This window comes from Polypterus senegalus, chromosome 5 (assembly GCF_016835505.1).
Source record: "Polypterus senegalus isolate Bchr_013 chromosome 5, ASM1683550v1, whole genome shotgun sequence".
Taxonomy (NCBI): Eukaryota; Metazoa; Chordata; class Cladistia; order Polypteriformes; family Polypteridae; genus Polypterus; species Polypterus senegalus.
The window spans coordinates 31,316,679-31,331,615 of NC_053158.1; the positions used below are offsets into that span (position 1 = coordinate 31,316,679).

Below are 14,937 nucleotides of genomic sequence, written 5' to 3' on the forward strand. Positions count from 1 at the left end.
CAATAGCAAAAAGGGTGATAGGGACATACCAATATGTATTAATTAAATAGGGGGTGGAGGTAGGAATGTACCAAACAGTCTAATAACAATATTAACACAGGCGGCTGTAGCAGCACACCTATCCACTTATTTCTTCCAAAAAAATATCAAGTCGAGTACTAAAAGTCCCTTACCGTGTACCACACTACTTGGTAGCTTATTCCAAGTGTCTATCGTTCTTTGTGTAAAGAAAAACTACCTAATTTTTGTGAGAAAGTTACCCTTAACAAGTTTCAAACTGTGTCCGTGTTCTTGATGAACTCATTTTAAAATAACAGTCTCAGTCCACTGGACTAATTCCCTTCATAATTTTAAACACTTCAATAATGTCTTGTCTTGTTCTTCTTTTGCTTAAACTGTAAAGACTCAGCTCTTTTAATCTTTCCTCATAATTCAACCCCTGTAGCACTGAATTCAGTCTAGTCGCTCTTCTCTGGACCTTTTCTAGCACTGCTATGTCCTTTTTGTAGCCTGGAGACCAAAACTGCACACAGGACTCAAGATGAGGCCTCCTCACCAGTGTGTTATAAAACTCAAGTATAACCTCCTGTTACTTGTACTCCATACATTGTGCTATATAACCTAACATTCTGTTAGCCTTCTTAATAGCTTCTCAACACTTAACTTCTGTCTGGAAGTTAATACTGTCAAATCCACTATGACCCCTAAATCCTTCTCATAAGGTGTACTCTCGATTTTCCGACTGCCCATTGTGTATTCAAACCTAACATTTTTACTTCCTATGTATAACACTTTACATTTACTGACATTAAATTTCATCTGCCACAAATCTGACCAAGCCTGTATTGCTATCCAAGTCCTTCTGTAATGATATAATGGATTCCAAATTATCTGCTAATCCACCTATCTTGTATCATCTGCAAACTTAACCAGTTTGTTACTTGTAATCCTATCTAAATCATTTCTATATATTAAAAATAGCAGTGGCCCTAGCACTGACCCCTGTGGAACACCACTCTTAACATCGGCCAGTTCTGATGAGGTTCCTCGCACCATCACCCTCTGCTTCCAGTGTCTGAGCCAATTCTGCACGCATCTAAAAACATCACCCTGAACTCCCACTTCATTTAATTTGATACCCAACCTCTCATGTGGTGCCTTATCAAATGCTTTCTGAAAGTCAAGATAAATAATATCATCTACTCCACTTTGATTGTATTCCTTTTGTTGCCTCCTCATAGAATGTTAGTAAAACACGACCTCCCACTTCTAAACCCATGCTGAATGTTCCTAATAACTCCTGTACTTGCCATATGTTGCTTAATCTTATCCTTACTAATTCCTTCAATTAATTTTCCTGTGATGCATGTTAAGCTTACTGGTTAAGCTTATAGTTGCTTGGATCTGCCCTGTCACCCTTTTTATATAATGGAATGATATTTGCCATTTTCTAGCACTTCGGAATTTCCCCAGTGCACAGTGACTTCCATAGGTGTGGGGTGTGAGGGGAAGGGGGGTTTATGGTAGTCCAGGAGCAATAACTAAAGAAAATTATTAAAGGTAAAAATTATGCTCTCATTTTTCATGTCATGTTTCTGTAAGAAGATCGAATTACTGTCACATCACATATATGCAAAATATGTTATCTTCCCAGCTTGTGTAGTACACTGGAAAACTGAACTGGGCTGGTGTGCTGTACCGGCAAACAGGAGTATAGTAGCACGTTGGAGTCTGACCTCCAAGGGGACACTCCAGTTCTCTGCACTGCTGAATGCATTTTACCACCAAGTATTTGCCCCACCACCCCAACAATCCTTCTTTGAAGTATATGTATATAAGCACTCCTAACATTCCACTCCTGTATGAAATTATATGCATTTTATACCACATTGTGGGGAGTAAGAAGCAGCCAACAAAATAAGGAGTAACCGTTTTACCCAATGACCCCACTTGCTAACCACATCTTTCTTGGAGGATTGCCTAGCTGTCTTTTTTTAACTACACATCTCATTTTCCAGGCAGCTTGCCACCTCATCTCCTTTTTTGTGTGCATGGCAGCTTCCCTTCTTCACTCAGTGGCAGCCCCATTTCTCTGCTCGATTACAGCTACAGCTTGGCCAATAGGGCTCTTCTGCTTGTAGTGTTCATTTGGCTAAGACAAAACAAAGACATGCTACCTAAGAATCCCCATACACTTACTATACAGGGGGAAGGGGTTTGTTTTGGGTTTATCTCTAAATGTCGATTTATCAAAATGTCCTTTCTTAACAGTTACTCACTGCCCTAGATGTACTATCCTGCCAAATTTCAGCAATTTAAGTAATATAAATTTTAAACATATATACTTAAGTAATATAACTATTTACCATATTAAATTACCATATATATTTACCATATTAAATACAAACCTTCGGCCAGTCGCCGATCATGCCCAAAGAATATTCTAGTTTGTGAACTCTGTATACAAGGAAGTGGAAGTTGTGGAAGAGGTCCATCTGGTGACAACTGGTTTACATTCTAGATAATAATACAAAAAAAAACAAAATTAAAAGTAAAGAATATTGCTTATAAATACATGACTAGTTATTGAACATAAAGCTGATTCACATTTAAAAACTCATTGAAATACGATACAGACTATTATTTAAAGAAAAATCAAATAGGTTACATGACGTGTACAATTTAGTTTACCAGTGTGAAGCTGGTTAATTCAAGCATCTGCTTCTTACTAAACTTGCTTTCTTTACACTTAGCTCTATTAAGGAAGCTAACAATGTACCTGCTCTGATATCTAATTTTGTTGTTTCTTACCTTATTACAGGGTGTATAATCACCCATTTTAGCATTCTTCTAGGTATCTTGCTAACTAGTTATATAAACAATAGGGAACATGGTAGCTAATGTTACTGCTCTATTTAGTGATGCAGCCTGAATCCAAATAGTGTATGGCTGGATAGTACTCCATGTACATCTAAGACTTGTAATACATGTGTAGCGTGTGCCCGGGACGCCTCCACGCTGAGAGGAAAAGGGGAACAAGCGTGGCCAGTACGTTACCTCCCCCAGGACGCTAGATGGCAACCCCCGTCCTGCAGGGCTTCATGGGAGTTGGAGTTTGGTGAAGCTCTGTTGGGATCCGCAGGCGCCGCCAGGGGGAGCTGCAGCTGGAGTTGCTGAGCCCTTATGGGCAGTCCTTCTGCCACACCCAGAAGTACTGCCAGAAATGAAGTCATCAAGCACCTGGAGCACTTCCGGGTGTATTATAAAAGGAGCCAACAGCCAATACTCCGGAGGCCAGAGTTGGGAGGAGGAGGAGGACGAATAAGAGACATAAAAGTATTGTGTGGAGTTGTGCTTGTGGGGACTGTGTTGTGCCTGTGGGAACGGGGAAGGCGTTGCCCACAGGTGAAGAAATAGAAATGAAACATTCATTTGTTTTATCAGTGTGCCTCCCGTGTCTGTCTGTGTCAGGTCAGCGCTCATATAGCACCTTTATCACACATGCAATGCTTTCCAAATTTTTCAAGTGTTAATTTTGTTAATTCTGTCCTTAAATGTTTAATGTAAAATATTTCATAGTCTATCAAAATATTTTAATGCAATATGGCTGAAATTCACAGGCTTTGGATTATGGCTAGAAATTGGGATAAAACATCAATAGATTTTAGAAAACTGACTAATGTAGTCTCTAAAATAAAAGTTCTTTTATATATTTATCTTACCTCTTAAATGAGTATCTATGGCCCCATTTCTGTCAACATGTTTTTGACTGCCACTGTTAAGCTTGCATCTTCATCTATATATGTAATTCACTAAGGCCACGCAAGACAGTGAGCGCAAGCAAGACAGAGAGCGCACGCAAGACTGCGAGTCATGCCCACCAAAGTCCGCCTGCCAACTCTCAGGGCAAGCAAGACAGAGAGCCCCGCCCACCAACTCTAAGACCATGGGATACGCACGACAGAGCCCCGCCCACCATCTCTAATCCTACTTCTGCGTCCACTGTCGCTCTCGATCAAACAGCAATAATTAGCAAACAAACAAAGATAACTGGCAGTAACAGTGCAAAATGCACAATTAAAGAGATTAGTTTTGAGGGTAGTTTTAAAATGTGTTATTGAATCGAGCTGATGTATATGAGAGAGAAGAGAATTTCCGAGTTGAGGAGCACTATGAGAGATGCTCGAGCTCCCATAGCACAGAGTTTGATGTGTGGTACAGAAAGTACAGCTGCAGATGAGAATCTGAGTGAGCGAGACGAGTGTCAGTCTGTAGGAGATCAGTGAGGCTGTGGAGAGCATTAAATGTTAAGAGCGGTATTTAGTATTGTATTCTGTAGTGAACAGGGAGCCAGTGAAGCTGAGAGACAACAGGTGCAATATGTTCAGTGGATTTAGAACAGCAGGTGATTATGCTGGCAGCAGGATTTTGAATAAATTGTAAGCGATGGATAAGTTTTTGTGAGATGACAGATAGAATACCATTACAGTAATCTATACGTGAGGTGACTCGGACATTAACCAATACTTTAGTACTGTGTTGCATAAGAACAGGACGAAGTCTAGAAATGTTTTCGGAGATGGAAGAAAATAGTCCGAGAAATGTTACTTATACGGGAGGAACTATTTAATAAAAATAATAATAATAATAATTATTATTATTTAAAAATTGCCATTATTACTGTATAAATGGATATAAATAATTGCATGTAAACGATTCGCCAAAATCTGTTGTATGTAAACGATACTGTTTAAAACATTATTGTTTTTTCATCAGAAATCCCGGCTTCTACATCTACCTGTATTAGTTTAAGGGTACTCTCTCAACCATTGCCATTGGTTTCACTCCCTGCTATTTTTGCTATACTGCAACGGTGGTTTCCTAAGCCTTTGTTATACTGAATTCCTTACTGCGCCATTTTCCGTTCCTATTCTTACACGCCATATTCTACACCGCCATATGCTACGGCAGGCTTCGGCTAGTGTGTTATAAAATGGATTCATTACACGTGAAAACCTCTAATAAAGCTTGCTTATTTATTTCCAATCATTAATGTGAAGCCCTACTTTTTTGCCTTAAAATAGAAAAATGGCAGCTGTGTTATTTTGATGTTTATAAAAAGGATTCCCCAATGCTGAGCTCTTTGCTGGAAGCCACGTCTTTTATGTAGACAGTCATCCTTTCTCCAGTCTCTATTTTGCTGCTGTTATTTATTTTTCTAGATCAGTTACAGATTATTAAAATAATGACACTTACTGTTTCTTATTGTTTTAAACAATACTACAGTAGTGAGCACCTATCATTTTTACTTTTAGGGTTTTACAATATACAAGTTAGTTCTTTCAAATCAATAATTAAAATGTATTTTACAAAAACTACTTCTATCTAAAAATGTTTCAACTGCACATTTTCCACTGAATAATACTTTTAAATTCTGCCTTCTTTGAACCCAAGAAAGTACCATATAAAACTGTCCACATCCAAAAAGTTCATTTAAATTTAATGCTATTTTTTCTAAATCTCTGCCCTTGACTGTTGTCATTGCAAATACTGGAAGAACTGGAAATGGATGTTGCTTCATTCAAATGGTACTGGGATTTCTGATGATGGCAACATAATAATATTGGGTATTAATTAGTAATTGTCCTTTGTAAACTCCTATAACAGGTGCATGCTGTACAGTACAGCTAATCTATCAATTGTTTTACAATGAAGTGGGTACCATAGAATAAATATTTCTTTAACATTTGTGTTAGAAATTCAGATGAGAACTTTGATTCCTTCTTTGTAAAATAAATAACTTTCTCCCCACTGAAACATACTATTTCTTGTTGACATTCAGCTAAGCTTACATGTAGCCTCATTAGCGTTATGTTCATCCCCAGAAAAACAAACCAAAATTGTTCATTTTTTTTAAACTAGTCTCTAATTTGTCTAGCATGCAAATGTTTGGGGTGAGGGAAAAATAGACAAACAAAACAATGGACTTGCTGGATAGAAGAACTACACAAGTTCCTGTTGCAATAAGACAGCAGTGCTAACCACTGTCCCCAAATTGCACTCACATGTTTATATTTATGATTAAAGAAATATATATAAGGCTGTTATAGTGAACCTAGTGATCAAGAGAATTTTAATAACATGTAATTACAATGAAGCAGTAAAATTAAAAAATCTAGAATTGATATCCTTTGTCATTTTTGTTGCCTTGTTTGCATTGGAATTGCAGGCTTTTATGTCACTTAATCAATACAACAGTATAACTCAATGGCCTTATTTACAAGACAGGCACTTAGTAGGTATTTCACTTACCTTGTACACATAAAGGTATTCTCTCAAAAAAGCTCCTTGCTGAGCAGCTGTTTGTTTGCTGTCATTAATTAATATGTGCCTAAAGGCTGAAACTGCATTGTCCAGTTGCCTTAGTGTAAATGACTGACGGCCGATGGTAAAATTGATATGATCTTCTGCAAGCGTCCAACCTTTTCCTTTATATACTTGCATTGCTTGGCAGTAGCAGCGTAAGGCATGTCTTTTCTATCAGGAAATAAAGAAAGAAAAAGTCATTGGACCTAGATAAGTTTTTAAATTTAAGTGTTACTTCAGGTAAAAATCCAAAAAATCTGACTCCATTTTAAAGAAAAATAATATTTTATAACTTACTTAAACCTAAGGCAAATTCTAATTATAAGACACTTGACAATCAGGAAATGATAGGATGAATTCTTGCTACGGCACATTACTAACATGTTTTCACAACGAAACTTCAGTAATTTGAAAATATCATATCATATCATATGTTCTTCCCACCTCCCTGGGAAATGTGCGGGATACTGGAACCTCGCTCTAGGTGAATTTCCCCTTAGATAGATAGATACGTACATACTTTATTCATCCTATCTATCCATCTATCCATCCATCCATCTAGGGCCACGGGACACCATGTCTGCAGAGGGAGGAACTAGATTTTGTGTGGAAGAATGAAGAATACCAGCTAAAAACATTTAGACGTTCTGTTCACAAATCACTGGCTGTGGAACCAGACTTCACAATCAAGGGTGGTCTCTTTCTCATACTGTAAATGGGTGTCACACAGTTGACAGTTTGTCCCTATTGATATATGGGTTGCTTCAATTACATTTTAAGTTGCAGAAAGGAACTCAAACTCATGTACTAAACTATGTCCTCCCATTTTTGTTTTGGATTTGATTCTTACAAAGGTATCATCAACTGACTGCACTCTCTTCTTCAGAGATTTCGATGTTCACTTAAGTTTTTAAATTTTCAGACTTTTGTTCTAATTAGTGATTGTTCATAATAAACACCATGTTGCTCATAAATCTAGCTTGGTTTAAATTAATGATTAACTTTGCAATTAAGTCATCTGATCTGTAGCTTTATATTGTATACACTTGAGTAATGACAAATGGTGAACGGTGAACTCATTATTCTCCTAATAAACCTATTGATAGGCAGTAGTATTAAGGGAAGCTGTCAAGCTTTAAGAAAGCCATGATGAGGTTATCACAATCTATTGGACAACTCAGAAAAATAAATTATGAAATAAGTTTTGGTTGTATATGTGACACTAAGCCAATTCTAAGGATGCCACCTTGGGACCATGGGTGAATCTTGTCTCTTCTACCATTTAAATTTTTTATGGAAAGGTTATTAAACTACACTCAAGGCTTGGGCAGTCTCTACAGTTAGAATCTAAGGTTTTCCATCTCTCCTGTTTATGAACGATGATGATGTTACTTTTTTACTTTAACAGACTAAGATTTCCAGCACACACTGTAATATTCTGCAGTTGGGCGTGAGGTGCCTAGGAAGAAAAATAACAACTCCAAACCTAAGTCATGGTTCTTTCCATTAAAACGCATGGAATAAGAGTATAAAAGAAAAGTTAATATATAAATCTGCATTTACACCATATATAAGTGCATGTGTAAAATAAAAGAAAATAGCTACATAAAATAATGTACCTGAAAAAACAATAGATTTCTTTCTAATAGAAATAAAAAAAAATATTAACAGAGTTCAAAAAGTCTCCTTCAGTGAAATGCAGTTAGAGTCTGCTTGACACAACTTCCTCAGTGAGCTGTGATCACCTAACTTTCCATAAGTCTTCTACTCAATGGCCATGATTACATAAAAGCTTTTATCACTCAAATAATTAAACAAAAGAATCACACCTGGGTCAATATACCTTCACACAAAGTGGGAGTGATTGCTCAGTCAAATATAGGCAAATCTACTTTCTAAGAATGTACCATGAGTACCTGCTTTACCAGTTATTTCTTTAATCAGTTTGGTAGCCAAATTTCCAAAAAATGTGGAAACCTTCAATTGACTAATTGGTGAAGTCTGTGACTAACCTTTAATTTTAGGTCCAGCTCTTTAATGCACTAAACAATAATGGGAATGCTTAAGATACAATTGTAACAACAAAGGGAAAGCCATATTTATCTACTTATCAATCCATATTCCTTAACCCGCTTATCCAGACTGGTGTCACAGGGCAGCTGGAACCCATCACAGCAATCATACACAAAAAGTGAAAATGTAAATAAAAAGTTAAAATTATTAATGTTGCCTCCCAGCTCTTTTGAGTTTGAACTTTCTCCTTTTTTCTATGTAAGTATTCTACAGGTATTCTTATTTCATATCAAATCTCAAAGATATGTGTACTGGGTTAACTCACATCCCCAAAGTTGCCTAGTGTGCTGTAAGTAAATATCACTGAATTCATGATTGTTGTCTGTGGTGGACTGGTGATTGTGGTCTTTAACCTTATACGTGTAGAGGCTCTGGTTCCCCAAAAACATGTATCAAACAAAGTGAAAAAAACTGATAAAAAGACCTCACATCAAAAAGGACTGTTTTTTTTTTTTTTTGTAACTAAAGTAAATAAAAAATAAGATAATTTCATATTCAGTTCCTGCATTCTAGTACAAGTTAAATTATAACTAGAAAATCTGAACCTAACCTATCTGTATTTGTGGTTCAGATTGCCCCCTCTCACTCATTTGACATACTTTTTCAAAAGAAAATGAAATCTGATAAACGTACCTGCCCAGCTTTACTAAACCTGTGTCCAGCCAGGATCATGTGAAATGCAAACTTGCGAACCATTGGACTTCTCATATTGATGAAACAATGGGCAGCTTGTTCCAGTAAAAGGGCACTTCGTAGGTCTGAATCCTTAATTGCAAAAATGAGTAGTATTTATAAAGTCAACAAGGACTCCAATGAAGAAAAACACAATAAAACAGACACTTAGAACTTCTTAAAAATGTTAACATTCTCAAACTGGCAGGAAGAGTATGTATAAGTATATAAACAAAATGACACTAAAACAATGACTGTAAAATAACTTACTATTAACTGAAAAGTACTGTATCTGTACAAATAAAAAAGGACAAGTGCATAAATGCTGTACAGCACAATACAGGAGAAAAATACCACAATAAAGGATTTGTAAAGCATTAAAGTAGTTAGGAAACTGTGTAAAAAAAAAACCTCTCATACACACACATAAAAATGATCATAACACAGCTACATATGTCATTTAGTTTGTCAGCACTAGTCTGCCCCGACCATTATCTGTAATGACAAAGCTGCATACTACCCGGAATGACAGCTGTGTAAGGTTTACTTGTCTAATAGATCATTTCTTATTAATTTTTGTAGATGTTGTATAATGTAAAAAGAAGTTGTTTTCAAAAATAATGAAACAGAATGTTTCAAAATATCAAAATTACTTTAAAGAGCCTTAAAATAGAGAAAAAGAAAATCTCTATTTGGTGTGACAACCCCTTGCCTGTAACATTGTACGTGTTCTCTTAGATTCACAGTCATGCACCGTTATGAGAAAATCAGCTGGTAGTGTGTTTCACGCCTGCTGGAGAATGTGGCCCCAGGTTTTCTGCAGACTTTGGCAGTAGCACTTGCTTCTGTAATTCCAGACACACTCAATGATGTTGAGACAAGGCAGGACTCTGTTGTGACCAAACCATCTGTTGTAAAACTTCTCTTTTTGCTGCCTGGGTCAAGCGTTTGGAGTCCTGCTGAAGAATGAAGCTGGAACAGATCAGACACCTGATTGTATCGCATGATGGATGAGAATCTGTGAATTATGGCTACTTTTAACAAGACTGCTCTGTAATGTTGAGTGGTATACTGGGTTCCAGTGATTTCTGTGAGCACAGAAGTTACAACAGTGCCGGCCTTCTGCTGCACTGAGCTTCTGTAGCCAACCATAACTGCATTTCTGGTCCTCATTCTTGCCCATTTCCTTGTGATTCTCCAGATAAATTCTGACAGCTTATCTTGAAACTCCTGCCTGTTGTAAAATTTCTGCTTGGGAGAGACTCTGATCATGCATCACTTTGTATTTTGCCGCTGTACTCACTCTTGGTTAAACAGGCACATCTACCACACACTTATAATTTACTTTTGTGGTTCTTCTATCAGTTTTATTACTTTTCTGTTTCAGCTAATTAGTTTATTTCCATCATTTTATTTTGTTATTAGTCAATAGCACCTGTCTGCTATCTTTGTTTAATCATGCATTATATACCTGCAAAGTAACCACATTTCTATCTGAAGAGTGGTCTGTTACGCAATATGTTACCTATTTCAATTACACACAAAAAGTTCCCCTAATATTCAACGGTTGGAAGATTAATATTTGGAGATCTGAAATATGTTCCATTCTACTAACACACCTATGCAAAGACAAAAAATAAACATCAAAACTATATAAAACAAATGCAGGGTACGTAAGACTTTTGCATAGTTAAGAGCTCATTTTTAAGTTCAGTTTGTTCTCACAAACTTAAACCTAAAATAGCTTTCGTGTATCATGGTGCAAATGAAAGGTGAGACAAAAAAATTACAAATCCTCTATTGTACCTCTTAAAATGTTTCATCTAATTTAATACCAAAATGGACTTTTCATACTGTTTATTTAAATAAAATAAAAAAGGCTGCTATTGTAAAATTAAAATTGACTGCACTGTGCCTTACATTAACATGATACCAAGTGATGGAATTTAATAGCTCAGAGTAATTTGGAAAGGGATGAAAAATAAATATTTTATATTAGCTCTTGTTTTACCTCACCAGTCATCCGAATCAAAAGTGTAGCAGCTTCAGAATATTTGGACTGGCTTTTTAGTATTTCTGCACTCAGCAAAGCACACCTTTCGGCTAGCACCATATTCCTGGAAGAAAACAATCAAAATTAAATACACAAAAGGAAAGATAAATCTAAATGAACATAATTCACTTTTAAGGCCTCAAATCACAATGGCTTAATAACAATTTGAAGAGAAGTTCTTATAATTATTTTAAATTTGACAACATTAATAATCTTTAGCTTTATTTTACATGTCAAAAATAACAGCACACTCCACCACTGCAAAACTTAAGTAAATTAATAAACTATTAAAATACGCAAAGAAATTACAACAAAACAAACTCAAACAGTACATACAAATGAAACAAAAAATGTAGCACTGGCTGATACCTGCAGAAGCTATGAAGTACTATCATCACCAGTACATATTAAGGCAGAATTTCCTTTGTAAATAAGGTATGGATATTGTCATTACATGCGGAGCAGTTACACACAGTTCTATTTTTTTATCTTGGTTTATAATTGTTTCATCAGGTGCCAGGAAAAGGCCCTGCTGATGGGCATGTAACTGTAATACCACTGCTGCCATTTAATGAACTGTTGAGCTCCTCTTAACTAGAAAGATCTATTGCAAGTGAAAATTACTTCTTAAGATACCTCTTCTTAAAAAGAGTATCAGGATAATGAACTTTGGGCTTTAACCGTGACGTTAAGTTGTCCTTTATGTTAAGACAAAATATATTTAAATCTACTATACGAATCAATGCCTTTTCTCTGACCACTATTGTACCTAACATCTTTACATATACTTGCCACTTACTATAACCAGGTTCTGCCTTACACTGCTGTATGTGTATAGATCTATCAGCAATAGCTTGCAGTTATACAGTCAACTAGAATGGGAGGAAATTACATGCACATTCCATGGACCAACAAGGTTTCAAAATGTACTTGTGCTCCATCAGAAAATTAATTCATCACTAGTGCCAATACTGTTACAAGCTGTAATTTTTTCCTCAACATCACAAGACATTCTACAAAGCTTGTAATGAACAATTCAAAACAACATAACACAAGCAAAAGACAATTAAAAACATAAGAACTGTAAAAATAAAAATTATATTAGGTCTAGCACAAAAAGAAATATCAACTGCAGTAAATTGAAAGAAAATGAAAGCACAAAAAGAAATATCAACAGCAGTAAATTGAAAGAAAATGAAACAATACACAGCACAGTAGGAACAATTATCTAAAGGTAATAATATTTTATAATTTAAAAGTGTACTATGTTTACTATTTACTTTTCATCTTAATTCAAAATACTTTCCTAATTATGAAAAGTACAGGTTGAATCCTTTGCTGCTTCCTGTTAGCACTAACAGTAGATGTTTTTCAACAAACCTGCATTCATCTCTGTAGGTCTGAATCGCAGTGTCCATATAATGAGCTGGGTACGGTCGAGGAGCTCCAAATTGCAAAAAGGCTGATACGGCTGCCATTTCCTAAAGGGAAGAAACAGATAACACTCATGGTTTTATAACAATTTTATCTCTAAAACAGGCTAAAGTACAAAATTAGCCAATGGGAAAACTGAACAATCCACACTGCTGCCATAGAGAATAGACTTAGCTAAAAGGTATTGTAATTTCCATTTGTAATTAGCCTTCTTATGCACTGTTAGGAAGCCCAGAAGTAATATGAAGGCTATTTTATGTTGATGACGAACTCTTAGTATAAGATGATGATATAAACACTGGTGGGATAGCAGATATTGAGGAGGTAGTAAAACTGATTCCAAAAGACTTGGACAATCTTCAGAACTGGATATGCATTTGCAAAATTAAGTTCAGTATAGAAAAGTGGAAAAGTACTACACATTGCACAAAGGAATTTCAATTATAAATACAAGATGACAGACAGTGTCCTACAGGAAGAAATCACTGGAAGGGATTTAAGGATTTGTGCTGACACAACGATCTCATTGTCTAAGCAATGTGAAGAAATTAAAAAAAATATATATATATATATATTTATTATATTTATATATACACACATAAAATGCTAGGTTATATTGTAAAACCTTGAATATAAATCAATGGACGTTATGCTTAGACTATATAATGCATTAGTGAAACAGCATCTGGAGTATTGTGCGCAGTTCTGGTCAACACTATTGATAAGCAAACCCAGCAAAACTGTCTTTGCTGTGAGTTTTGTTAAAATAAAGGAAATGTTTGGGAACTTCACTGAACTCTGAAATGCACTGAAGTTAATAAAGAAGGAGGGACTGAAGGAGTTTTGAGTAGATTATAATGGTGCAGTGGTCTTCTAAGTGTCAATGAGGGCTAGGAAAGCATCTGCTGACTATACAGAACCAACTGATTAATTGGCCATAAATGTGATATGAGCTGTGAGGTAGCAGTTCTAACCACTCCATCACCATGTCTCAAACAACAAAAGATGCAGATGGAATGATAACTATAAACAAAATACAACAAATAGCCAAAAAATAGTAAATAAGTCATAAAATAAAAAAAAGTATCATTCTGCTCATAATTTTGAAGCACACATTCGAAGCAGAGTAGGACTGGTTTCTTCTATTGTTTGAACTTGCAGCTCTAGGCACATCTGGAATATCTTTTTTGTTTCTGCTCTATCTGTACAGATACTTTGCACTTTTTTTCTTCCATCAAGAAGACAAACATCTTGTAAATAGTAATACACATTTTGTTTATTGTTACAGAAGGTCTTATTTTGAAGTGAGGAGGGGGAGGGCTCCCTTAAGGCTGGCTTTGACTGGTACTTGGACATGGGCTATTTATACATGCATAATTAGCCATGTGGTGCTAAGCATGCAACTGAACGATCACTGTTACATATCCAGTGGCATTTCTTGTAATATTCTCATTATAGATAGCCAACGTAATCCTCCAATGAAAGTTTTTTTTTTTTTTAAATGCATGCTGGGTGCAAATCAGCTGGATCTAGTCCTGATATCACACATAGGCAAAGCAAAATGGGCAGCATAAGTTCAGCGCATGGTTTTTACTGCACTGTGATGTCACACAGGCCTTGCAAAGCCATCATGGGGTGCTGGGTAAAAATGCTCATTTAAGTCAGCTAAAGGGCAATTTCCAGCAAATGGCATAAAGCACTATAGAGAATAATTAAGAACCTGCAAATACAGCCTGAAAATGGAGTCTGTTTTAATTTTTTTAATAGTCATATTTTGCAAAATCACATCAGAAAAAATATTGTGAATAGCTCCACACTGGCAGCATTCATTCAAGTTGCATGAACATTCAGGCTGCTAGATCTGACCAGCATTAGATCGGTACTAAACATTTTACTTTATTATCGATACCAGCTTTCATACCTCAGTACCAGTACCAAAATGGTTCTGAGGAAAATAACGGGCAATTTCAAACCTGCCCAACTTACTCCAGTTTCTCTGGTGTATTATGCATCGCTTTCCCTTTAAAAGCGTGAGTTGTACAATCATTGAAGCAATGGGGTTGGATTGTGGGAATTCCTCTGTGAAGTCTTGATCATGTTGAAGCAAGAAGGTGGGGCTCCCTGTAAATCTAAATGATAAAGTCCCCTGTCAAGTCCTGTTTGCATCAAAGCAACATTTCTCTTTTAAGTTCCAATTGCAACAGTGCCAAAGAAATCCTGAACTCGTCTAAACAATGTTGGTACATTCTGTGTGAATTGCTGATTGCTTCGGAGCCTGTTATGTCCGCAGAACAGACATTATTTCCATGTGTACACTTTTGTGTATCAAGGGAATGTGT

General features: G+C 36.1%; 1 protein-coding gene across 2 annotated transcripts in view; it reads right to left on the reverse strand.

The window, feature by feature from the left end:
• The window catches only part of trappc8 (trafficking protein particle complex subunit 8), a 122,373-nt gene that overhangs the window by 35,752 nt on the left and 71,684 nt on the right, over window positions 1–14,937 (reverse strand). For both annotated transcript variants that reach the window (XM_039754426.1, XM_039754427.1), the window contains 5 exons: window positions 12,545–12,645; window positions 11,123–11,228; window positions 9,073–9,204; window positions 6,313–6,537; window positions 2,409–2,517 (listed from right to left, as the gene is read on the reverse strand). In XM_039754426.1, the coding sequence (XP_039610360.1) occupies window positions 2,409–2,517; window positions 6,313–6,537; window positions 9,073–9,204; window positions 11,123–11,228; window positions 12,545–12,645 (673 nt within the window). The remainder of the gene's footprint in view (window positions 1–2,408; window positions 2,518–6,312; window positions 6,538–9,072; window positions 9,205–11,122; window positions 11,229–12,544; window positions 12,646–14,937) is intronic.